The 26,581-nt window shown below is 35.1% G+C and overlaps 1 protein-coding gene across 12 annotated transcripts in view; it reads left to right on the forward strand.

The window, feature by feature from the left end:
* The window catches only part of TUT4 (terminal uridylyl transferase 4), a 143,297-nt gene that overhangs the window by 93,576 nt on the left and 23,140 nt on the right, over positions 1-26,581 (forward strand). For 11 of the 12 annotated variants that reach the window (XM_073789755.1, XM_019937796.3, XM_019937791.3 and 8 more), the window contains 15 exons: positions 1,326-1,445; positions 1,611-1,823; positions 5,347-5,521; positions 7,209-7,909; positions 10,101-10,251; positions 13,245-13,331; positions 15,223-15,326; positions 17,996-18,053; positions 18,137-18,240; positions 18,543-18,632; positions 20,888-21,001; positions 25,024-25,101; positions 25,253-25,430; positions 25,730-25,777; positions 25,866-25,948. In XM_073789755.1, coding sequence (XP_073645856.1) covers positions 1,326-1,445; positions 1,611-1,823; positions 5,347-5,521; positions 7,209-7,909; positions 10,101-10,251; positions 13,245-13,331; positions 15,223-15,326; positions 17,996-18,053; positions 18,137-18,240; positions 18,543-18,632; positions 20,888-21,001; positions 25,024-25,101; positions 25,253-25,430; positions 25,730-25,777; positions 25,866-25,948 — 2,304 coding nt within the window. The remainder of the gene's footprint in view (positions 1-1,325; positions 1,446-1,610; positions 1,824-5,346; positions 5,522-7,208; positions 7,910-10,100; positions 10,252-13,244; positions 13,332-15,222; positions 15,327-17,995; positions 18,054-18,136; positions 18,241-18,542; positions 18,633-20,887; positions 21,002-25,023; positions 25,102-25,252; positions 25,431-25,729; positions 25,778-25,865; positions 25,949-26,581) is intronic. The other variant, XM_033866683.2, reaches the window with a different exon arrangement.

Genomic DNA, 26,581 nt, shown 5'->3' on the forward strand with positions numbered 1-26,581 from the left:
GCAAAAGATTTAATAGTTCAGAAAAGAGCAAATCCAAATGGTTAGTAAATACATGAAAATTTGTATAACCTCTTAGCATCAAGGAAATGCAAATTGAAGTAACTATTAGATATTATATCTCACCCATCTTGTTGACAATTTTTTTAAAGTGGTAACACCTGTACACCTGAAACTAACACAACTTTGTAAATCAACTTTACTTAATTAAAAAGAAAAAATAAAAAAAATAGGGACTTCCCTGGCGGCGCAGTGGTTAAGACTCCGCGCTCCCAGTGCAGGGTGCCTGTGTTTGATCCCTGGTCAGGAAACTAGATTCCACATACATGCCACAACTAAGGAGCCCTCTGGCCGCAACTAAGGAGTACATGTGCTGCAACTAAGGAACAGGCGAGCCACAACTAAGGAGCAGGCGAGCCGCAACGAAGACCCAGCACAACCAAATAAATAAGTAAATAAAATAAATATTTAAAGAAGAAAAGGTTGTAACACCTAGTATTGGGAAGCATGTGTATACCTTCTTGTTACTGATGAAAAGAGAAATTTCTGTACTGATTTTGGAAAACAATCTTATAATATTTATTAGAATTTAAATATATCACATTTTAAAATCTAGCAAACACATTCCTGGGAATATAGCTCATAGAAATGAGCACCAGTATTTAGGAAAATGTATAAAGATAAATATTACAGGACTGTTTAAAGTGGCAAAACTGGGAACAAAATGTGAAAGTCCTTGGGTGAGGGAACTATTGAATAACCATCCAGATCATAGGCTATAATTTAACCATTTTAAAAGATGTGTTAGATATATACTAATTGACTAAGAGGGACTTTCTTGGTGCATTGTTAAGGGAGAAGAGTAATATACAGAGAGATGTCTATTTTGGTAAAACATGACAAAAACTATAAAATCCTCCCTGTATTTATATAGAAAATAGGAATGTATATTTGTATATGGTTATTTGAGTATAGAAAAAGGCATGGAAGAGTACATAGAAGATCGTTAACATTGAGGCAGAAGTAGAGGCAAGATAAGAAAATAAAATTTTAAAAAGATGTTCACAGTAAAAGCACTATGTGTGATATGATTCCATTTAACTAAAATATGTATGTATCTTCATATGCAGTAAGGAAATGAATGGAAAGATGGTTACCAATATATAAATAGTTATTTCAGGGTGGTATGATTTCAGGTCATTCCTTATATTTGTCATTATTTGAACTTTTAACAATGATTATGGTAGGAAGACAAAAGCTACTTTTATTTTTTAGGAGAACAGAAAGAACGTTAAATGGTGGTACTTTTTATCCCCTTCATTTTGCAGTTGTGCTATATTGACTCCCAAACTGATGGCGGAATCCCTTCTTACTGTTTTGCTTTAATGGTGATGTTTTTTCTACAACAAAGAAAACCCCCTCTTCTTCCTTGCTTACTTGGAAGTTGGGTAAGCATCAGTTTGTAACATGTATGCACATGTATATACGTAGTTCATTCTTGCAGAGTGCTCTGTTCACACATTTAAAGCTGGAATTCTGGTTTGTCTGTTTGTCCATCATTTTTTTTCTTTTAATAATTTTCCACTACCAATTTGGAATGCCTTTTTATATAGATTGAAGGCTTTGACCCAAAAAGGATGGATGACTTTCAGCTGAAGGGCATAGTAGAAGAGAAGTTTGTGAAGTGGGAATATAATTCAAGTAGTGCAACTGAGAAAAACTCAATTGCTGAGGAAAACAAAGCTAAGGCAGACCAACCAAAAGATGATACCAAGAAGACAGAAACAGACAACCAAAGTAATGCCATGAAGGAAAAACATGGCAAAGTAAGCTTTTTTTGTTTTTGTTTTTGCCTTTTCTATCTGTAGAATTTGTGATGCCTTCAATTGAAGCTATTTTAATAGTAGATTGACTGACTGATCTTGAGTAAGCCTCTTGGCCTCATTTTCCTCATCTGTAAAGTGAGGGGTTGATCTGGTTTAGTTTTTCAGTACCAAGATTCCCTAATAAATATATACCTCATTTTGAAAGGCTTGTATTGTTTGAATCATATCAAGGTAATTCTTTTATCTTTTTCATTTAGATAAGAAAAATTTCCTTCAGGAGTTGGGCTGTGACCAAAGCTTTAGCATATGGGGATTATGTTGCCAGACTGGTGAAGAAATAAAGGCCTTGTGCTCCTATAGAGGGTGGCTGGCTTATTTAATCACTCAAAACTTCATTTATTAAGGACCAGCTATGTGCCAGGCATTACCTTGAGTGCTAGAGAACCCAAGATGTATATTCATGGATTATGTCCTCCAGAAGCATGTAGTCTTCTGAAGTAGACAGACATTACTACAAAAATGTGAACATTACAGAAATCATTGCTCTAGCTATACTGAAGTATATGTAGTTCCCGAGCACATGTTCAGTTCTTCCACTTTCCTAGACTACCTTCTACCCTTTTCTCAAACCATCAATACTCTCAGCTAATGATCTTGCTTATTATTACTTCTCTGAGAAAACTGAAGCAATCAAAAGAGAACTTTCCACTCCCACCACCATCTCCCACTATCTGCGCTCACATACTCTGCCTTGCTGCCAGCTTTCATAACCTTTATGAAAAGTTCCTGTGTTGCTGTCTAAAGTCATTATCTTAACTTGTGTGTTTAGTCTCATCCCTTCTTGTCTATTCCGGAATATTGCTCTAGCAGTTCTTCTCTTTCCATCCTAGGTTACCAATTTTTCATTCTTTACTGAATCATACATGCTTTTACATCTCCCACTTTAAAGAAAAATCTTGACACCATTTCCCCTCCCAGCTATTTCCTTGCTCCCTTTTGCAGGAAAACTTCTTGAAAGAATTGTTTATATACACTATTTCCAATTTCTCTGTTTCCTTTTAACTCACTCTACTCAGGCTTTGACCCCCATCAATCTGCCAAAACTTGTTTTACCAGTGTCAGTATCCTCCACATGGCTAAATCCAATAGTTATTTCACAATTTTTATCTTTTTTGACTTATCAGCAACATTTGCAGTTGATTATTTCCTTCTCTAAAAAATTTCTTAACTTGACTTTCAGGATACCACACCCATGCCTGATTATTCCTTCTCAGCCTGTTTGTTGGTTCTTCCTTTCCTCTCCAATCTCTTTAATGTTGGAGTATTCTAAGGTTCAGTCCTTGATCCCTGCCTTTTTTCTGTATCTACACTCCCTTGGTGATCTCATCCAATCTCATGGATTTTAAGTACCATCTATATGATGATGACTCCCAAGTTTAAATGTTAGGCCAAACCTCTCTCCTAAACTCTATAATTGTATTTCCAACCTGCTATTTAATGTTTCTACTAAGATGTCTAATAGATGTCTTAATGTGTCTAAAACTGAACTCTGGGTCATCCCTTTGCTCCACATGCAGTTTTCCCATCTCAGTTGATGGCACTTCATCCTTTCAGTTGCTCAGTCAAAAACCTTGGAGTCATCCTTTACTTCTCTCTTTCATACCCCATACCAAGTCTGTCAGGAAATCCTGTCATCTCTACTTCAAAATATATCCACAATTTGACCACTTACCCTGTTACCATCCTGGTCCTAGCCATATCATCTCTGTCCTGGACTACTACCACAGACTCATAATAAGTTTCCCTGCATTTACCCTTGTCCCCTTTATAGTCTGAACACAACAATCAGAATGGCTCTTCTAGAACTTAAGTCAGATCATGCCCTTCTCCCTCCCCACACTTGAAATACTTCAGTGGCTCCTCATTTAATTTAGAATAAAAGCCAGAGTTCTTACTGATTAGCTCTTTGTTTCCCTCTTTTCTTCTCCTCTCTCTGCCACACTAGTCTTCTTTTTAAAGCTGTTTACACTCCTACTTTAGTGTGTTTGCTCTGTTTCCTGTTCTTAGAACCCTTTTTCCTCTTCTTCAGATCATACCTTCTCAACAAGTCCTATCCTGACTATATTTAACACTGAAATCTGCTCCCATATCCCATCCCCTTTACTAAACCTACTCAACTTTTTCTTATTTCCACAGCACTTTTCTTCTTCTAACTTACTGTGTAATTTACTTATTAAGTTCGTTGCTTATTGTCTTCTTCCCCTAGAATGTAAGAACCACTAAGGCAAGGATCTTTGTTTTTTGGGGGTTTTTTTTTGCGGTACGTGGGCCTCTCACTGTTGTGGCCTCTCCCGTTGCAGAGCACAGGCTCCAGACGCGCAGGCTCAGCGGCCATAGCTCACGGGCCCAGCCGCCCCGCGGCATGTGGGATCCTCCTGGACCGGGGCACAAACCCGTGTGCCGTGCATCGGCAGGCGGACTCTCAACCACTGCGCCACCAGGGAAGCCCTGGATCTTTGTTTTTTTTTTCACGGGTATATCCCAAGTGCCTGGCACATAGTAGGCACTCAGTGAATAGTTGTAGAATGGAATGAGTGAATGATTTTTATGCCTTTATATGCCTTAGTGGTCACTTTTAGCTGGCATTCATCTAGCTAATTGCTTTAGAATTCAGATATTACCTTTTCTGTTAAGACCCCCGCCCCCCCCCCGCCCCCGATTCAGAGACCCATTTTAGTATGTAGCCTTCATTGTAATTGTTAAATGGTCTCTTCCTCTCCTAATAGTCTGTGAAATGGACCTCACCTTGTTTGAGTCACAGTATGCTATAATGATTAGCATCACAGACCCAGTAGCCAGGTGATCCTGAGTCAAATCCTTGCCCTATAGTATCTACTTCATAGCTGTTAGAATTAATAGTTGTATATATTAGTTGTATATGTGCCACTTAGAAGAGTGAGTGATACATGGTTTAAGTGGGAGCTCCCATTATTTTTTTATATCCCCAGAACAATGCCAGGGACACAGTGGGTTCTAAAATGTTTGTTGAATGAAGGAATTAGCTTTTGAAAGCCCTGGGCATTTATATAGATTTTAAAAGTAATTGCTGCAATGGAGGAGCTCTAGTAGTTGTTATACAGTGGTTAGCAACCTTGGCTGCACAGCACGGGACAATCACTTAGGAAGCTTTAAAAATCTCAGTCCATTAAATCACAGTCTTGGGAAAGGTATGGGAGATGGGAGTGGTGTCAAGCTCAGGTGTTGGTGAATTTTAGTGCTCTCAGTGTGATTCTAATGTGCAGCCAAGGTTGAGCATCACTGGTTTAGTGGAAAGAACACAAAATTCTAGGAGTCAGTAATCTGGGACACTCTGTTGCCAGCTGTGCCACAGATTGCTTTTTGGCAACCTATTCTTTTATGCCTCAGTTTTTGAAAAGGTGATCTCTAAGGTCTTTTTAAATTGAAAGTTAAACAATTCTAAAGTTTTGTGAAGCTTAAATGAAAGGTATTTTTTCTTTTCCAGTCTCCTTTAACATTGGGAACACCAAATCAGGTGTCCCTGGGACAGTTATGGTTAGAGCTGCTAAAATTTTACACACTGGATTTTGCTTTGGAGGAATACGTCATATGTGTACGGATACAAGATATTTTAACAAGAGAAAACAAAAACTGGCCTAAAAGGCGAATAGCCATTGAAGGTGAGATGATATGTTATATTTCATTTGGAGAATTTTGTGTGTGCCACTAATCATCTATTTCTAATGTAGTGTTATAAATTTTATCCCTTGGCTTTGTAGCACTATATGCCACTAGGTTGTCACTATATATTGTGGATAAATTCTTTTAATGCTTACTTAAAAGTTTCCAATCTGTAAATATTATAATGGTTAGGGTAATTAGCTTGTATACATGCCTTTATTTTTTAATTGTGGAAAATTTCAAAAATACAGAAAAATAGAATAGTTATATGAATACTGTAAGATATTTTTAAATATATTTGTGTCATAAAATTATGTTAAAGTATAATCTTAAAATCCAGTTTTTCATAGTCTTGTGAAGTACCTCATTTATTAAATATGGCTAAGCTAAAGGAAAAAAGAACAATTGATGCTGACAAATAAGGTTTCACATCAAATCCCAAGAATATTAAGATTAACTTTAGAGATACAGAAATAAATAGTATTGCTTTTAAATTCTTAATAAAAAATTTAAATTCCACAACATTTTGCTCACTTTTTATAGATAGGAAATGGAATTTCTGTCCATCATTTTAGTCTGTTTAGGCTACACATTCTTCTCTTCCCTCCATCCTCTGCAGGGCTTCTCTACTGTGAGTTGGACTTACAAATATTCTCATACACTCACATACTCACATCTTGTACTCGCTTACATATGGTAAATAAATGAGCTCTGAAGCCTGCAGCCATCATAATTTCTCTCTGCCTTTTTTTCTTCTTTTTTTTTTTTTTCTTTTTCTTCTAGAAAAGGGAAAGAGGCTAAGTAAAGCTTTTAAAAGCCTATGGATTTAGATAACAGTAAAAAGTAACAGATGCCCCAGTCTTAACAATCTGAAGCCTGGCCTGTTAATCCTTTCACTTAATGATCTTCAGTAGTGGAGAAAATGTGTATCGTCTTTTGGGTGGCACTGTTCTTTTTTCCTGGGGTCTATTTGTATTTAAGGCTTATAAAATCCAAAAACCCGGAAACATGTTCAGAACTCTGTTCTATGCTCTTAATAATGAGGATTCAGTTGACGCAAGCCTTTTCAGCATAGCCATTTTAGACTGTATCAGAGTTTAAATTTTGGTTTAAGTTTTCCTTTCTTAGGTTTTTTCCTACTTTTTCTATTATTTCTCCTTCTTTCTCTCATTAATTTTCTGATATTACTGAAGTTAAATCTTAAAATCAGTATAACTTGAAGCCTGGAGAGTTTTAGGCTATATTTTATTTGTTTAAATTGCAAGGAGTATATATAACTGAAGAATATTGTGACAAGAGATGAAAATTATTACTACGTCTTGGAGCTTGAAAAATTTCATCCAAAGACAATACAGGGAAGCATATTGGCATAGCTTTTTCTCGCAATTTCATCATTGAAATTTTGTAATTACTGAGTTGGCCTCCTCAGCCATCCTCTCATTAATTACCTTATTTTATTCTTTTCTCTCTTTTTCTTTTAGTTTTTAATTTTATGACAGAAACAAAGGAAAGATGTTGCTATTTTATTTCCACTACTCAGTTTGCAGGAACTCTCATTGGGAGCTTACCTTAGAAAAATTTTGGGAAAATGCACTCTGCTCACAATGTAGCTGTTTGTATAAGCTTGGAAATGTAGTTTGTTAATAGATACTTAGCTACTGACATTTTTTTTTTTTTTTTAACTAGATCCATTTTCAATCAAGAGGAATGTTGCACGGAGCTTAAACAGCCAGCTTGTTTATGAATATGTTGTGGAGAGATTCAGGGCAGCTTATCGGTATTTTGCCTGTCCTCAGAGGAAGGGTGGAAATAAATCTACAGTGGATTCCATGAAAAAAGAGAAGGGAAAAATAAGCAATAAGAAACCAGTGAAGTCTGAAAATATGGCATCCAGTTGTTGCATTCTACTTGGGGAAAGCACAGAAAAAATAAGTGCAGAAAGAGGTCAGCCTGATAAATATGAAGAAACGGAATGTACATCACAGAGATGTATTACTGAAGATGATAATTTGTTGATAAATGAACTAGATTTGGCTGAACATGGACAGGAATCTTCATCTCTTTCCACCAGTGAAAGCAGTGAATTAGAGCCAAAATCAATTAAGAAACAAGATGTTTTAGTACCTTCAGAAACTTGTTTTAAAAAGGAGCTCACCCAGTGTAACTGCATTGATTGTAAATCCCCTGAACCAGATGAATCTGCTGGTACAGACTGCAGGTCAAATTTAGAAACAGAAAGTTCACATCACATTGTATGCACTGACACATCTGCTACCTCTTGCAACTGCAAAGCTACAGAAGATACTTCTGACCTTAATGATGATGATAACCACCCCACCCAGGAATTATATTTTGTGTTTGATAAGTTTATTTTAACCTCTGGCAAGGTAGGATACAGTTTGTAAACAATCTGTAAGGTTTTGTGATTGTTGTATGACTCTGTATTTATAGTTTTTAGATTCAGAAATGTAAAGATGGCTTCTATGATGGTAGACTATTGTTTTGGAATGGTATTCTGGTGTATATGTTTCTTTTACTTTTTGTATGTTTGCCTGTAGTTGCCTTTTTTTTTTTTTTTTTTTAGCGGTACATGGGCCTCTCACTGTTGTGGACTCTCGCATTGCGGAGCATAGGCTCCGGATGTGCAGGCTCAGCGGCATGTGGGATCTTCCCAGACCGGGACACGAACCAGTGTCCCCTGCATCGGCAGGCAGACTCTAAACCACTGCGCCACCAGGGAAGCCCCTGTAGTTGCCTTTTAAGAATGTATATGAAACCTGAAATGTTTCAGCACTCTATTACTAGTTGGTTTGCTTAACTTTCTCATATATGAAAGGATTCATCAGGTATCTTATGAAAGTGAGTTTGGTAAAGGCAGCATATATTTTAAATTTTGCTGATTTTTTTTACATATGATTATATTTACTTCCACAAAGGCGAATACAGTGTCTGTAAACTTTAATAGTATTCTGTTTTAAAGTTTTTTTGGTGGGGGTCAAAGGTTGGTATATAAACTTAACTAAAGATAGTTGAGTTAAAACTAAGATCAGGAACCAAAAAAAAAATGAATTCAGATCCTGTGTCTGCCACTGAGCTTCTCTTTGGATTTTGGCATATCCCTTATGAGTTATAGGAGTCTTAACTTTTTCACTTTTAAAGTGGGATAGTCTGAACTTTAACTTGATAAATTATAGAAAATAAAACCCTGAGCGAGCAGAAAATAAGCTACTTTGTAACAGAAAATAATTTGTTAATAAAAGTTTTAGCTAAGGTACTTTGCTTCGAGTGTAGTGTACATAATTGAAATAGTATCAGCACCTAGGTTAAAAAATGATTATGTAGATAATGTGTAAATCAAGTAGAATACAAAAAATACCCCTGAAAAGTCATCAAGTTTTATTGATTTATCGATAATTGTTTATTGACAAGCTTTAGAATTTTTAAGCTAATTACTAAGCTGTGTTTCTTCATCCTTTGTAAGGCTACTCTGTCCCATTTTGTTTAGGTTGTAGTATTTAGGGCATATGGACTACTAAAAAAGATGAAATAAATGGCAGATATTTAGAAAAGCCTCTTAGTAATATAACTGCAGTTTACGTTTCTTAATACTTATTTTTCCTGGAACCTTATCTTAAGGTAACTATTTCTCCAATTTTATTTCTCTCTCTAGTTATCTGTAACACTTTTCTAGAATTTTATGATAAATATGTCATTTTTTACAAGCTTTAAAAAGCTGATAAAAATTTCTATGGTACTGTTAATTAGCCCACAGCACAGCATTCACACAAAGAGAGGTTTCTGTATATATTTGGCTAGGTAAATGTCCAGGCTAACCCTGGAGGAAGGAGCTAAGTTCCTAGGCGTATTACAATAAAGAAAAGAGTAGTGCTCTTCCTTAACCGTATGAGTTTTGTTTTTCAAGTAGTTGGGATGAATTTTTACTGTTTTGGCCACCTGTCTGGTAGTCTGTTAGAATACATTTGAAATGGTGTTGCAGGGTTTGAAAGTTGTTTGTGGCTATTGCATAAGAGTTGTTCCTTGTATGAAGCTGAGTCACTTTTAGAGTTCAGCCCTTTAGTTTCTTGAGTACCATGCTAATGTAATGAAATTGAACCAACTAGTCAAGCAGTGGTTCTATAAATGACTGACTCTGAAGATAGAAAATGTTTCAAGTGAAATGAAAGGTGCCACTTGAAATTTCTTTATAATCTACTTTGTTAAAGACCTTAATAGGTTAAAATGTGATGTATGCATTTCATTTTGGGAGCTGATCACACTGTTTGAATTAACCTATACGTTTTGTATCTCCTGGTATTTCCTTTATTTTACATCTTAAGGTAAATCTAATCCTTGGTAATATTTTAGTGGAGAAGAAAATTAGTAGTTGGCTCAAAATGTGTTTTTCTTTTTACATGTAATACTGAATTTCATTAACATGCTTTTCTTTTTAACCTCTTGAAAGTGCAGGTTATCAGACTGACTTGCATAAAAGTTTCTTTTTGTACTGCTTTATAAGTGATAATAAAGTCCCTCAATAGTTTATTTGATTATTAGATTCTTTTTTTAACCTTTGTGTAGCCGCCAACAATAGTATGCAGCATCTGCAAAAAGGATGGCCATTCAAAAAATGATTGCCCAGAGGATTTCAGGAAAATTGATCTAAAGCCTCTACCACCAATGACAAATCGATTTCGGGAAATACTTGATTTAGTATGTAAAAGATGTTTTGGTAAGTCTTTTATTACTAGAACTACTTCCTAAGACTAGATTATTTCTTAGATTTTGAATATTTATTTTCTTATTTGAAAATAGTTTGCTTACATTTTGTTTGGGTAGAGGTTTTTAAATAGTTTAGAGACCCAACCACATATATTTATTAAGTGCCTACTGTGTGCAAGGCACAGTGGTAAATGCCAAGGGGAATGCAGAGTCCATCGTGTTGCTTTTAAGGAGCTTGGACTCTGGATTTGTGCTGTCTAATATGGTGGTCACTAGATATATGTGTCTATTTAAATTTAAATTAGCTAAAATAAAATAAAAAATTAAATTACTCAGTTATACTAGTCACACCTCAGGTATTGAGTAGCTACATGTGGCTAGTGGCTACTGCATTGGGCAGTCTGGATAGAGAACATTACCGTCATTGCAATTTTCTTGCACAGTGTTACTCTAAATGGTTATATAAGACATGTATGAAACTTGCCATAATTGGAAGCAGAATGTGTTACATTCTATAGCAGTGGTAAACAAAATGCAGTTCAGTCAGGCACAATTAATTTTAACTGGAGTGGGTCAGAGGAATTGGAGTTAATGATGTGGCATTTGAGATGGACTGCATTTTCAGATATGAGATTATGCATAAAAGCATAGGGTGTAGTATTTGTTTGAGAGAATAATTGCCTTAAATTTGGTAGAGTATAAGAAAGGTAATAGAGGCAGATAAGGTTATAAAGATTTGGGTAAAGCCTTACATACCATTTTTCAATAAACATTTATGGTGTACCTGGAATAAACCTTCACTCAGCAAACATTTTTTAAGTACTTACTGTGTCCCGGGTAAGATAAAGTTTCTGATGTCATAACATTAGTTCTCCATTGTATTCCCTCCCTTCTACCCTTCCTTATCTTCACCTCCTGCCAGGCAACTACTTATCTGCTTTTGGTCACTATAGATTACTTTGAATTTTTCTAGAGTTCTAGGTAAATAGAATCACATGGAATGTACTTTTTTTTGATGAGGGCATCTGGCTTCTTTAACTTGGCATAATTATTTTTGAGATTCATCTATGCTGTGATGTGTATCAGTGGTTCATTTCTTTTTATTGCGGAGTTGTGTTCTGTTGTGTGGCTATACTACATTTTGTTTACCACTCACTTGTTGATAAATATTTTGTTTGTTTCTAAATTTTGGCTGTTATAAATAAATATACTGTGTACATTCATGTATGTCTGAGTATGGACATACGTTTTAATTTCTCTTGCGTAAATACCTAGGAGTTGAATGGCTGGACCATGGTTCATTCTTCTTTAACAGCTTTATTAAGATATAATTCACTACATTTGTTTTTATTTATTGAGTCATATATTTATCTCAGTATGGACTCATAGATGTATTATACTTTGGGTTATAATCCAATACTACTATTTTTGTTGCCCAAATTGTTCCAAATTTGGCTGTTGGGAGTGCTTTCATTTGGTTCCTGTGACCTTTTGATATATTCCCATCAGTGTGTGGAGTTTTTTGGTTTCTTTTTGTTGTTGTTGTTAGTTTGTTCTTTTGTATTTTAGCACTTTCTTACTTTCTGGCCCTGCAAGATACTCCAGGATCATCATATAAATTTCTGTCTCAGTCCTAGAATTAGACATTTTCCCAAAGAGCCCTGGTTCCTTTATTGGAGGATGGTGTTAGAAACCAAGATCTGGGTGTTAGAGTGCTTGTTGTGTTACTGGGTATTGTTGTTTTTAGGTCCTCTCCGAGCAAGAAAATTTATGTGTGTATACTAATCCATGTATGTACACGTATCTATAAATAATTCCATGTGACCATCTTACCTTTATTAAGCTAAGCATGACTTTGTACTGATGTCTCCAAGTCTAATACATTACCACATGGCTCTTTCTAGCCTCCTCTTTCTGATTATCTGTAAATGTCCAACTCCAACAGTGAGAAACCTGGCTCCCACCATGTGCCACCCATTTATTTAATTGTTCCATTTAAGTACACATGTATAGCATTATCAGAACTGTTATCCTATACCCTGATGGGAAGCAACTTTATCAGTTAGAGTACAGTGCTTATGTGCAGTTCCTTTAACCCTTAGTCTTACAGACTCCACTTATTTTCAAAGTTAGATTAGTGCCTTCCCACCCCCCCACCCCCTTGAGTGAAGTTTTCTTATACATTTATAATGTAGCTGGATTCTTTGTTATAGACTGCATTCCATCCTGAGATTCCCTGACCTCATCACCTGTATATCAGCTATTCAGCTTGCAACCACTGATGATGCATTTGTTTTTCAAAAGCTGAATATTAATTTAATTCCTTACCATATTAACTCTTGGGTATGAGTCTGGAGGAGGAGATAGAAAAAAAAAGATTATTCTTAAGGAATGTATGGTCTTATTTGGAAAAAGAGATAGAAAAAAAAAGACTATTCTTAAGGAGTGTATGGTCTTATTTGGAAAAATAAGATGACTGTAAATAAAATAACTAGAAAACTGGAAGGACAGTATAAACTAAACTGGCAAGTGGTTTGAAGAACTAAGGAAATACAATTAAGGAGAGGTCATTAAAGGCCATGATTGGACAAAGAAGCTTATAAGGAAGGTATGAATCTTGACCAAGCATTTGAGGGAACTGTTAGATTTGATTGATTTGGGTACCTTGTGTAACAGTATGAGAATAGTCTTAACAGGAGGGGAAAAACCAGCATGTATATGGGAGAGAGTGGATTGTCTGAAAAAAAAATTAAATAATTTGTAGAAGAAAGTATATCTTGTAGCTGTTTCACAGGGAAAATGATCATGTGAAATGTACATAGATCTGTAAAGTTATTTTTCTGTTCTTTCTCTGCTCCTTCCTTCCGCAGTAACATTTATGATTTTAATGTCAGAGAGTCAACAAATAATGAAGAAAAGTAAAGATTTAGGGTAGAAAATTGAAGACATTTTCAGATTTCATTCTCCTTACTTTTCTTTTTCCTTTTCTTTTTTTTAACTTAGATGAATTGTCACCACCTTTTTCTGAACAACACAACAGGGAGCAAATTTTAATTGGCTTGGAAAAGTTTATTCAAAAAGAGTATGATGGTATGTTGTATGTCAAAGTTGATTGCTTTTGTTATTATAGTTACCTGGTCTGAGTTTCATTTGTTTAAAAAGTGTTTATTGCATGTTATATGTTAGGTACTATTCTAGGTGCTGGGGATACAGTGCTAACAAAAGAGGTGAAACCAGCTCTCATGAAGCTTATATCAAGAGGGGTGACAGATAGTCAACTGACAAGTAAACAATATATCAGGAAATAATAAACACTGTTAACGTACAGAAGTTAGAACGATAGTGATAAGGTGATAAGGTGACATTTGAGCAGAGCCATTAATAATATAAAGGAGCAAATTATTATGAATATTCAAGGAGAGAACATTCGAGAGAGAAGCAGCAGCAAGTACAATACCCCATGACGCAATTATATTTGACATGCTTGAAAGTTAGTGTGGCTTGAGTGGAGTGTGTGAGGTAGACTGTAATAGAAAGGTGAGATCAGAGAGTTAACCTAGAGTTTAGATCATTAGAGTCTTATAGGTGTTGGTAGAAGGACTTTGAATTTTATTTTGAATGTCTAATGAGAAGGCTTCTGGAGGGTTTTAACACATAAGTGACATGATCTGAGAGAATGGAGTACAGGTCCATAAGAATAGAAGCAAGCAGAACATTTAAGAAGCTGTTGCATAAGTTCAGATGAGACATAATAGTGATTTGGAAGAGTAGGTGAGAAGTGATTAGATTGAGGATATATTTTGAATGTAGAGTCAACAGGATTTGCTGATGCATTACATGTTAGATGTGACAAAAAGAAAGGAGTCAAGGATGGTTTCAGGATCTTTCCTTCACTAGTTGGGTGGTGCTATTTAATTGAGATGGCAAAAAAATAGCAGAAGGGGGCAGGTTTTGGGCATGAGGTAAAGAATCAAGAGTTTTGTGGCCAAATATTTTAGAAAAGGATGAAGAGTTGATTTATAATCAGAATGAACTTATACCTTTAAAATATGATCTGTTTTGTGCTACAGGATTCTATTTTTAATTATATTTGCTAGTGTATAAAGTATTGACCAAATCTAAGTTCTTGTTATATTAAACCCATGCACTTTTTATTTGCTGATGAATGTAGCTTCTTTTATATCTCTCAGTTGTCATTGATTTCAAGTAGGGCATCAGAACTGAATAGGAGGATTAAGTTTGAAAATACAGAATTTATTATCTAAATATGTAGGCTACAAGAATTAATAGAGAGAATGATCCAATCTTGTTAAGCCACAGCTTATTGAGTGACACTAATAAGCATGAAGGAATAACCCTAATAATATATATATATGAATATTATATATATAACTATATATATAATAATTGTATATATAATTTATATCAAATAGATTAATCCCTCACTTTAGAGGAGAATTAATTCTATATACTAAGATGATATTTGTAAAACTACTTGAATTGTGCCCTGAAGAAACTAGTTTATTTCCAAGAGATAAATCTCTAAATATTGATCTTAACTATTGGTATTGATGTTGAGAATGAATAAAAGTAGATGAGTTTATGAGGTCATTAAGTTGGAAGAAGGTAAAAAACTTGGTAAGTGTTTGGATGTGAAAGTTGAGAGGTGTTAAGAACCACATGTATATTTCTGAATAGTAGTAGGTTTGAGGTGAAGTTGCTAGTTTAGTTTTGACTTGTTGAATTTATGATGTCTGTGGAAAAATGGGAAAAGCAGTTAGATACATGGGTGTGAGATTTTGGGGAGAAGACCTGGGCTTTAGGTGAGTGTTTTGGAATTTCTCAGTGTATCTGCTAATGGTAGATAATTTAAGCCATGGAATTGGATAAGATTATCCTGTGGTAGGCCATTAGTAGTTAATAGAAGACTCCTCTTTCCTGATAATTATAAAACTTTTGACTTTTGTTTTCCTTTGCTTAGAAAAGGCAAGATTGTGCTTATTTGGCTCTTCTAAGAATGGATTTGGATTTCGTGATAGTGATCTGGATATTTGTATGACCCTTGAAGGCCACGAAAATGCAGAGGTAAGAGTTAGTGTTTGGAAAGTGATGTGAAAGTTTATTTTCTTCTAGTGATGAGTGTGTTTTTAATTTTGTATGTAGAATTGATAAAAATGGAAGGTGTCATTCTTTGTATAAATATATTAGCAATAGCAGTGTTTGAAATGTAAAAGCACTAGTATCATTTTAGAAGACATTCAAGTATTTAAGTAAGTAAATGTACTGTTTCAGTGATTTTATAATGTAAAAACCATGTCACAGATAGTTACAAGTGCTTTTTAATGAATTTGTGGAAAAAATGTACCATAGAGTTGGAAATTTTTTCATTAGAGCCAATGAAAAACTGTTGCTTCAGTTTGGTAGTAAACATTGATCTCACTTACTCTGTCTTTTCATATCTCTTCCATTAGGTGATGTCTCTGTATCACTAAAGATAGAAAATAAAGGTGGACATTTAATTTATAAATGGATTGTGTTCTACAAGTTGATTATAATTTGGGGGTACTCAAAATACATTTTTTTCCATAGAAGCATTGTTATAAATTATGTGTTCTAGGCTAGCTTTTAGAAACTCATTTTGGGCGGGGAAGGGAACTAACATTTGAGCCCCCAGTATACACTTTTACATACATTATCTCATTTCACTCTTACAACCACCTTCGAGGTAGATAATTTCCCCCATTTTACAGATGAGGAAACTGAGGCTTTGAGAGATAAACTGACTTGCTCAAGTTCACACAGCTAGTAAATGTTGGAGCCGGGATTCGTACCCAGGTCTGTCTGACTCCAGAGTTCATGCTCTTTCCATTGTATCCCACTGCTTCTCTGTAATTTATTTAACCCATAATGTAGTTGAAATATAGTACTAATAGTACTGTAGAACCTAACCCCTACTTTCTGAAATTGAAAGCTTTCTGAGTTCCACCATGAGATGCCAGGAGCAAACCTTCCCCCAGAGCAGTCTCAGCAGTGAGAGTGGGTACTTATGTTTTCCTTTTTTGTGTACCAGGCCTCAACAGTGGGAATGAGATTGTCTGAGCTCTAGTAAAGAAAGGGACTGAATGGACAGGGAAGAAGTGTCCCAGGCCTTCCTAGCAGCAACTAGAAAAGGAGGGTATCTCTGTAGTTGCTCGTTTCTTTAACAACATAGCTGTTGGTATTTATGTTTCAAAATCAGGGACTGCTTGCAAGATTGGGGTGAGGCCAAGCTTCTGGCATCTTTAGTGGTGTCAGTATAGCCTCTGTTGTATTATAATTCAGCAGAATAGTGTACCTGTGCATTTCTGAAATAGTTTTTTCAAAAGGTGTTTTTTAAATTGTTAGAACCCAAGAAAAGATGGCAGTGATACCTGGTAGATGCTTATTTCTGGTCCTAAGAAATTGCTTCTGGTGTTAATTAATATCTTTTTGTTCTATAAAGAAAATGAAAAGTTATAAATTTTTTAGTTCTCCTTAACCCACTTCTACTCAACGCCATCTCCTTGGAAAGAGGCTTCCCCTTTCCATTCTGAAGGGCAGGAATTGAGGGAATAGGAAGTGGTTTTTACCCAGGAAGGAGGTTAGGGTTTTAGATCCCTTCTATGTAAAATTTAATAATCAGGTGTTCCATCACCAAGGGTTTGTATACTATATATTACCTGTGCTATTCACTCTGGAAAGTTGAGACAATGAACATGAGTAAATTATTTTCTTCCAGATGAGCCATAATGGAAACTTTTAACTTAGTATAAATTGTATCTTTGTATAACAAAGAGAAAAACAACCTCTTGTATTATGTGTTAATTCTAAAGATTCCCTTGAAATCCCCAGGTTAAGCTGCAATGACTACTGCTCTCTTGTAGCTAAAAAGAGCATGTTGGGGATATGCAAAAGTGATTTTAGTAGTAGATGTGGGCATTGAACTTAATCCAGTTAATTTATGCCGTTATCTTCCTTGTTCCTTATATTAGGGTTATCGTTACCATATCAGCTTTGCTGTCTAGTTTTTAAATAACCAACACATTTAAATTTGCAGAGGTAAGAGGGTTTTTTTTGAAGAAGTAGGTGCTTGTAATAGTAGGATTATTCTTTTCCTCATCAACATATGATAGTAAATAGCTGACAGACTTAAAGTGCTACTTTGTATGAAGTATGCTGCTGAATGCTTTACATAGGTGTCTCATGTAATCCAGCTCCTTTATAAAAGAGTAGGAGTTGATGATTATCTTGATTTTATAAGTAGTATGAGGCTCAGAGGGGTTAAGGATCTGGTCAGAGTCACACAGCTAGTCAATACTTAGTTCAAGATTTGAATCCAGGTTTGTCTAAATTCACAGCCTATGTTCTTAATCACTGTACTGTTTTGCCTTCACCAAACCCATCTCTAGTTTTTTATCCATGTATTTGAAAACATTATTCTCCTGTTTTTGTGCTTCTCAAACTTTAATGTGGATGTGAATTACCTGGGAATGTTGTTACTATGCAGATTATGATTCAGTAGACCGGAGTGGAGACTGAGATTCTGCATTTCTATCGAGTTTCCAGGTGTTGGTGATACTGCAGGTCTATGGACCATGTTCTTTGACTAGCAAGGTTATATAGACTTCTGGCTGGAGATTTTAAGTGCTAATATTAAATGTCTAGATTAAAATAGAATTTGCACAAGACCAAGTTGAGTCAGACAGACTTTATTATTTATTTCTTTTGTTTTTTAGAAATTAAATTGTAAGGAAATAATTGAAAATTTGGCGAAAATTCTTAAGAGACATCCAGGTATGAACTTTAAAACAACAGAAATTTTTTTTTAGTTTTATGAAAATTATTTAACCTAGTGAAGTTTTTTTTTTTTAAATCAGGTTTAAGAAACATTTTGCCTATAACTACTGCCAAAGTGCCTATAGTAAAATTTGAACACAGACGAAGTGGTTTAGAAGGCGATATCAGTTTATATAATACGTTGGTAAGTTTCACTGTCTGTAAAGACCCAGGTATGTTTACAGTTGTCATTTTAAAAGTTTACAGATCACTGACTGTACCTTTATGTTTAAAACTTACGAATGTGGTTAGTATAGGGAAAAAAAAATTTTATCAGTCATCTTAACATTTCCTTCAGATTGAAGGTTAATTTTTGCTTGACTCATTTACAGGTATTTTAAGTTTAACATTTATATATATTCTATGTGGAGTTTATCTTTTTAGCTGATCTGTAAGTTTAATTTTAATAAATTTGAAATGCTTTCAAATATGTAATTTATTTTTCAGGCTCAGCATAACACAAGAATGCTAGCTACATATGCAGCTATTGATCCTAGAGTGCAGTACTTGGGATATACTATGAAAGTGTTTGCTAAGGTATTTATGAAAAAGCTAATGATCTGCTTTGTTATAATACTCATGATATTAAAGTAAAACATGCTGATGTCAGACTTGTGACAAATATTTTCTCAGTTTTGTTTACCTGAGCTTTTAAGAAGAAACTGTCAATATTAAATGGTTTAAAGTTATACCTTTCAGAGTAGGGTGATTCTTAGTTTTTTTCTCTGTTTGCTCTCCTCTCATAGGTAACACTCTAGTAAATTTCTTATAGTATAATTTCTCAATGCAGTAATGATTTCCAACCCTAGGCATGGGAGTTGGCATACCATCCTAGTTAAAAGGCTCTGGGTTAGGAAATCTGGTGTTTGGGTTTAGTGGTAAATTTTTCTGGCCAAGAAAACAAAGCAATACCAATAAAACCTAATGTTTCCCCTATTATAACACTTAATACTGAATTCTGTTTTCTTGGTTGTTTTGCTAAGTGAGTAAACTCCATGAGGGTTGAGGCCTCTGTATCTTTATTTCAGTGTAGTGCCTGCTTTATGGTAGGTGCTCAGTAAATAGTTAATTTTGTGAATGTGTTGGTGGAAGGGTTTTAGTAGGGGAGTGACTTGGTTACATTTTCATTTCATAAAGCCGACTCTTCCAAAAGGGAGACATATTTGTTTAGATATTCCTATACATGTCTTTATGGACAGAGTCATCTTAGAAAAGGAGCGCATCCAGCCACATATTACAAATCATTTGATACAGCTAGTCTTTTACATTCACCTCACAGAATAACTCCAACATGACAGTTCCTTACTCTCATTGAGTTTGGGTTATGAAATCAAGTGGTTCCGTATATATGGAATCTATGAAAAAAAAATGTCATGAAGAACCTAGGGGTTAGAGGGGAATAAAGACACAGACCTACTAGAGAATGGACTTGAGGATATGGGGAGGGGGAAGGGTAAGCTGTGACAAAGTGAGAGAGTGGCATGGACATATATACCCTACCAAATGTAAAATAGATAGCTAGTGGGAAGCATCCACATAGCACAGGGAGATCAGCTCGGTGCTTTGTGACCACCTAGATGGGTGGGATAGGGAGGGTGAGAGGGAGACGCCAAGAGGGAGGAGATATGGGAACATATGTATATGTATAACTGATTCACTTTGTTATAAAGCAGAAACTAACACACCATTGTAAAGCAATTATAGTCCAATAAAGATGTAAACAAAAAATCAAGTGGTTCATGTCAGAAAAATCATTCCTCTCCCTTTATATAATATCAGCTAAAGCTTTACTCAAGGGAAGTCTCTGAGGATTCTTTCAGGGTTTTTTTTTTTTTTTGTGGTTCGCAGCCCTCTCACTGCCGTGGCCCCTCCCGTTGCAGAGCACAGGCTCCGGACGCACAGGCTCAGTGGCGATGGCTCATGGGCCCAGCCGCTCCGCAGCATGTGGGATCTTCCCAGACTGGGACGTGAACCCTTGTACCCTGCATTGGCAGGTGGACTCTCAACCCCTGCGCCATCAGGGAAGCCCCCAGGGTTTTTTTTTAAATTAAAAAAAATCTTTTTTGAATAGCCAACGTATTCATGTGGTTCAAAAATTAAAAGGTCTAATGGGATTTATGGCAGAAAATCTTCCTTCCACATCTGTCTCCTAGCCAACCTTTGCCTCTTCTTAGAGGCAAACAGTGTTAAACGTTCCTCTGTATCCTTCCAGAGATATATTATTCCAGTGCAAGCAAATTTCCTGCCTCTTTTTATTATAGGTATAAACACGCTGAAAACACTGTTTTGTACTTTGCTTTTTTAACTGAGCAATAAATATTGGAGATTATTTCCTATTAGTATACTAAGAGCTTTCCTTTTCTTTTTAATGGCTGCATACTATTCCATTGTGTGGATAGTCATCAGTTTTTTAAACCTGTACTTTACTGATGAGCTTTAAGTTCTTTCTCATATTTGCTATTAAAATAGTATTACAATAGAAATTTTATTTAGTCATTTCACATGTTTCTTGGCATATTTGCAGGATAAATTCTTAGAATAGAATTGATACATTAAGGGAGATGTGCTTTTATAATTTTGATATTGCCAAATTATTCTTCATGAAATTTATGCTACTGTATATTCTTTAATGTATGAGTACCTGTTTACCCATACCCTCTATAACAGCTTGTTATTGAACTTTTGGGTATTTGACGGTTTGATAGGTTTAAAAAATGGTGTCTTAAGGTAGTCAATACTTCTGCATGGAATAAGATTCTGAAGTTTTATTTTCAATCCTTATGTTTTTTTAGCGATGTGACATTGGAGATGCTTCCAGGGGAAGTTTATCTTCATATGCTTATATCCTTATGGTGCTGTACTTTCTGCAGCAGAGAAAACCACCTGTTATCCCAGTTCTACAAGAGGTAAATGTTTAAGAAAACTATAAAGGCGTTTCTGTGTAGGTGTATACACTCTAAATATAGTAGATCTTACTCAGTTCATGAGATCATGAAAGATGTTTCCATCATGGATATTCTAAGTTTTCTTCTTTCATTAATGGTTTAATCGAATAATGAACCTTTTTGAAAAGCTTATTATGGGAGAATATAGACTACCAAAAGACTACTAGATGAATAGAACTATTGAATATCTTTTGTAACATTTTTGTATTTCACAGTCTTAGAATGCTGCCAATGATAATGAAATTTGTAGCCATTCATGAACTTATATATTATAGTCTCTCAGATGCAAATACATAAGTTTCTTCTTTTCAGAGTATTCTCCCTCCTCCTGCTTGGCAATGAAGTTTGATTTATTCCTGTATATACTTTGGTCAACTTTGTGAATTTTGGTTGAGAAAGAAACACAAGGAAATTCTTCCTTATCTCTGTAAGGTCATGTAAATTGCATTAAGCATAAGAATGTACATCAAAAGAAACAGATTATACTCATATTTACTCGGATTTGGTGACTCATAGAGTCTCTTTTTGTAGTCAATTTATACTCTCTAAAATAAATACAAAGGAGTTCTTAATCATCCATCTGTTCCTCCTCATTCTTGGCACAAAGTGGATTTGCAAGCATTGGGGTGGATCAGGTTCTAATTTCTTAGGTAGGTGGTTATTTTGAGGTAGCTGAGAAGCATCAGAATTGTTTGGAAAATCACATATTCTGATTTCACGTAAACTTTGATAGTCATGGCAAAGAAGAGTATCACAAAATAGCAAGCCATATGTGCGTGTCAGATGGCCTTAGTAAGTTTTTAAAAGTTCTAATGAATGCATGTGGTTTTAACAGCATTTCTTTCCCTCTTTTAAACAAATAGTGGGAGAGAAATAAAAAATTTAAACATCCTTTCCTAACAGAAAAATTTAAGTTGCTTGAATCTATGTTGAGTGATGTTTGTTTTTTAACAAGGTTGTTCACTATAGGATATTTAAAACTTTGCATGAATTAATTAGGCCTGCCAAGGCCAAGATAATTCTCTGTATTAGTCTAACTTGAAATTTGGGGATCTTAAGCTTAATTGGCCCAGTAATATTATAGCAGCCATTTGCTATAATTTGCTGTGACTTTGATAGAATACTGTGATTAACCCAAATGGAACACAAATTTTGTTTTCATTGTGGTTTGTCTCTGTTCTCTCATTATGTTACCCATGGATGAGGAACCATTGAGGCAGCATGATATAATGGAAACAGCGGTCAGAGCATGATTTTGGAGCCAGAGATAACTGGTCTGAATCCTAATTTTGACATGTGGCCTTCAACAAGCTGCCTGACTGCCACTAGTCTGAATTTTATCATCAGCAAAAATGTAATAATAGTAGTATTATTTCCGTGTTGATATAAGGAACAGAGACATCAAATGCCTTTGAATGTAGTAGATGCTAAAGTAGGAATTTATAAATGGTGGTTGCTCTTATTATTAATTTTATTATTATTATTATCATTAGCAGCTTTATTAACATTATTATTGGAAAAATGTAGGTAGGATTGCTGTAGCCAACTTCAAGAACTGTTCCATTATCTGCTTAACAGACAGTGATGGATGAAATGAGAGACAGTCCATGGGATGTTTTCCATCATAATGAGCTCTGATTGTGGGGGGCTTTGTGATACATATGAACTGATGATATATGGATTTTTGCTTCTGGCCTTTTTTGCTTGTCATATGGGACCCCTTGTCCATTGCTCTGGCATCATTTAAGTATTGATCATTGGCATCGATCAACTTTTAAGGGTAAGGATATGTTTAATGAAGCTGATGATCTTTGACTCCATTTGTAATTGAACCTAAACTTTAAGTGACTGGGTGTAATAAGTAAGGCTCTGCTAAGAGTGTTTTTCATAATCAACAATACAGAGTTCTTTAGGTCAAAAGGAGTTTTCCTAAGCAGAATAATTTTGCTGTATTCCAGCAATCATCATAAGTAAAAGTAAATTTTCACATAAAAATTAATACTAAGAGAGGATTAGGGAGTGTTAGTGTCACTTGATATTATGAACTATGTTTTCTTAGCTTATATCAGCTTAAAAATTGCAACTGAATGGATGAACCTTGAGGACATTATGCTAAGTGGAATAAACGAGTCACAAAAGGACAAATACTATATGATTCCATTTATAGGAGGTACCTAGGGTAGTCAGATTCATAGAGACAGAAAGTAGAATGGTGGTTGCCAGGGGCTGGCGGGAGAGAGGAGTGGGAAATTATTGTTTAATAGGTTCAGAGTTTCACTTGTATAAGATGAGAAGAATTCCGTGGATGGATGGTGGTGATGGTAGCACAACAATGTGAATGCACTTAATGCCACTGAGCTGTACTCTTAAAAATGACTTAAGATGGTAAACTTCATTATGTGTGTTTTACCACAACTAAAAAAATTACAATTTAAATATAGCAGTAGATATATATATAGCTTATTATATATATAAAATACCATAATAAAAAAAGAAAATAAATATGGAAATGTACAGGGTCACTCCTTGTACAGACTTGTTTGGTGAGGTTTTAGAGAGAAGGCTTGAGTGCTTGAGTAGAGGATGATTGCTATTGAGAGAAAGAAAAGAGAGAAACAGAAAGAGAAGGTAAATGTGTTGTGTGTGTGCAAAAGAAAGAGAGGCTAGTATTAGTACTTCTAAGGGCTGAAACAGAGTGGAGAGTTAGGCACTATGAAATATGAGAGTTCATTAAACAGGTGGCAAATCAGTGATTAAATGCCCTCCAAAACCCACAGGTCATTTACTGTGTTATTCGCCAGCATAATTAGGTTTGGATGTTGGTTGTTTCTCAAAAGTAAGGATTCTGTTAAAGTAATCAAGGTTTAAGAGGCAGTTTGTATAATAGCATCTTAATCTATGAAGGAGCCATGGGGACAACCTTATCTAGTGGTTTTAAAGTATGTTTTGGTAAGCTCTAGGAGCTCAATAGTGTGTGTGTGAGGAGTGGAGGAAGGAAAAGATAATGTATAGTTTTCTCCACTCAGGCTTTTATCAGAGTACCTCTGTTTTTATCTGTTTTACATGTTGAACTTACAGGAAGGTTCCATTTTAGGAAGGGGTTCTACAGCTTAAAAGAAAAATAAAATTTGAAGAAAACTGACCTAATTAAGCTAATCTCTTATTTTCATTGGGAAAACTGAGGATTTGGAAGGATAATTGTCTTGTCCAGAATCACTACTTGGCAGGACTAAGACTAGAAATGAGGTCTGCTGACTCTGAATTTATTCCAACTTTTTACTTTATTGCATCTCTTTCTTAAAACTCCTATAGAAAATAAGTCTCAAAATTGCTTGTAGAGGTCAGTTGTGCCTGTACAGTCACCTTGTGGAATTCTTCTAGTAAAGTAGCATTACCTTCCCCCCTTTCCTTAGGACAGTGAATTACTACACATAATTAATCATGAAGATTTCACGATCTTTATCAAAATGTCAAGGAAAGCTACCTAATTTTCTGTTTTAAAAAATCAATGTCCTGGCCCTTTTCAACCTCATCTGATACAGATAACTGATTAAAGGTACTAGAGCCCTTCCCCATAACAAATAGCTTCTTCGATTTCCTTTAAGGTGTACAATCAATAAGTATTATCTCTTATGTATTTCCGTGTCTGTGATCCTTTGATGAAAATGCTGTTTTCATCTGCTTTTTCTTTAGTTTTACTTCATTAAACTTGGGCTGGATGTGTTTTGATAGCCAAATAGATAATATCAAATGTATCGTTTGGAGAGTCTGAGGTTCTTAAGATATCCTTTCCGAGCTTTGGTCTTTCAGATACATTTTATTCATTAATAACTTGACATCAGATTATACCATCTTGACTGTTTCTTTTGGAATAAGTGCTTCACTATGTCTATTATACGTAAATTCTAAAATGATATGAGGGTATTTAGGCTCTTAGGTTGGATGGCTTGAAATCTAATAGTAGAATTGATTTTTTAATGCAGATCTTTGATGGAAAACAGATTCCACAGAGAATGGTTGATGGATGGAATGCTTTTTTCTTTGATAAAACGGAAGAACTGGTAATTTTTTCATAGTTTTTATGTTATGGAATGCTCACAGATGCATGTTAGGATTTGCATAATTTAATTTAATAATTTTACTTGGACTTGGGGGTCCATACTTTGGATAAGTATAGACATGTCTCTCTCCTTTCTTTTTTCTCACCTGTAGAAAAAACGTTTACCTTCACTTGGAAAGAACACAGAAACATTAGGAGAGCTTTGGTTGGGACTGCTTCGCTTCTATACTGAAGAATTTGATTTCAAAGAATATGTAATTAGCATTCGGCAGAAAAAGCTATTGACAACTTTTGAGAAGCAGTGGACATCCAAATGCATTGCTATTGAAGGTAATCATTCAGCTGATATTAATTCAGGAACAACATGAAACAGAGCAAAACAGAACAAAAAGCCAGAGTTTTATTTGGCCAGTGACACTGAGGGGAAAACTGAAACACATTAGAATTTGGAAGATTCTTCCTCTTGGTTTTTATCAGTTTCCATCCTTTAATCTATAATTATAAAAGAATAATTTTCTGACTTTGATGGTCTGAGTTACGTAGAGTTAAACTCTAGTTATGGCTACTAACTATATTTATGTTACAACGAGCATAATTCTTAAATAAAAAATAAAATATTTCTTTTCTAGACCCTTTTGATTTGAATCATAACCTTGGTGCTGGAGTTTCTAGAAAAAGTAAGTTTTAAATATAGAAATCCCCTACTTTTAAAGCTCTTACACATTAAGGTCTGCATCTTTATTGTTTTTCTTCTTTCTTCAATAGTGACCAATTTCATCATGAAAGCATTTATCAATGGAAGGAAACTTTTTGGTACCCCTTTTTATCCACTCATTGGCAGAGAAGCTGTAAGTTTACATAATTTGAATTCTGAATCTTTTCTTTTTCCTTATAGAATTTTTTTTTTTTTTTTTGTAGTACAAGAAACCTAATCCTGTTCCAAGTTGGTGTTATTTATTTGGCTGTGCCGGATCTATTTGTTCTTATTGCACTTATCATAGTCTATAGTGAGATATATATTTGCTAAATTTTGTTTATTTATTTAATCTATTTGTTAAATTCTGTATCCCCCACTAGACTATATAGCTCCCTGAGGACAGGGTCCATGTCTGTAAGGTTCACCATCGTATTTCCAGTGCCTGTCATAATTTCTGGCACATAGGATGCATCAAATAAACATTTGTTGAACAAATGCAGGTGGATAGTCAAGACTCAAGATCCTTTAATTTTGAATTTGAGGTTCTGCCTACTGCCTCTCTTCTGTCTCTAGAAATCTTGATGAAAATATAAACAGAGAGGTCAACACTGAAGTAATAATTTATTTGCTGAGGCTTCTGCTTGTAATTTTGGTGTAGCCCTTGGTAAGCTGAATTAGCATGGAACTAAGAGGATTCTTTTTGCCTGAAATGGGTGGTGTAGCGTCCCCTATTCCTCTTGGTCTTACTCTGGTTTTGGGTTGGTTTCTAATGGGAGGATGTCAT

Source organism: Tursiops truncatus, chromosome 1 (assembly GCF_011762595.2).
Source record: "Tursiops truncatus isolate mTurTru1 chromosome 1, mTurTru1.mat.Y, whole genome shotgun sequence".
NCBI classification, from domain to species: domain Eukaryota; kingdom Metazoa; phylum Chordata; class Mammalia; order Artiodactyla; family Delphinidae; genus Tursiops; species Tursiops truncatus.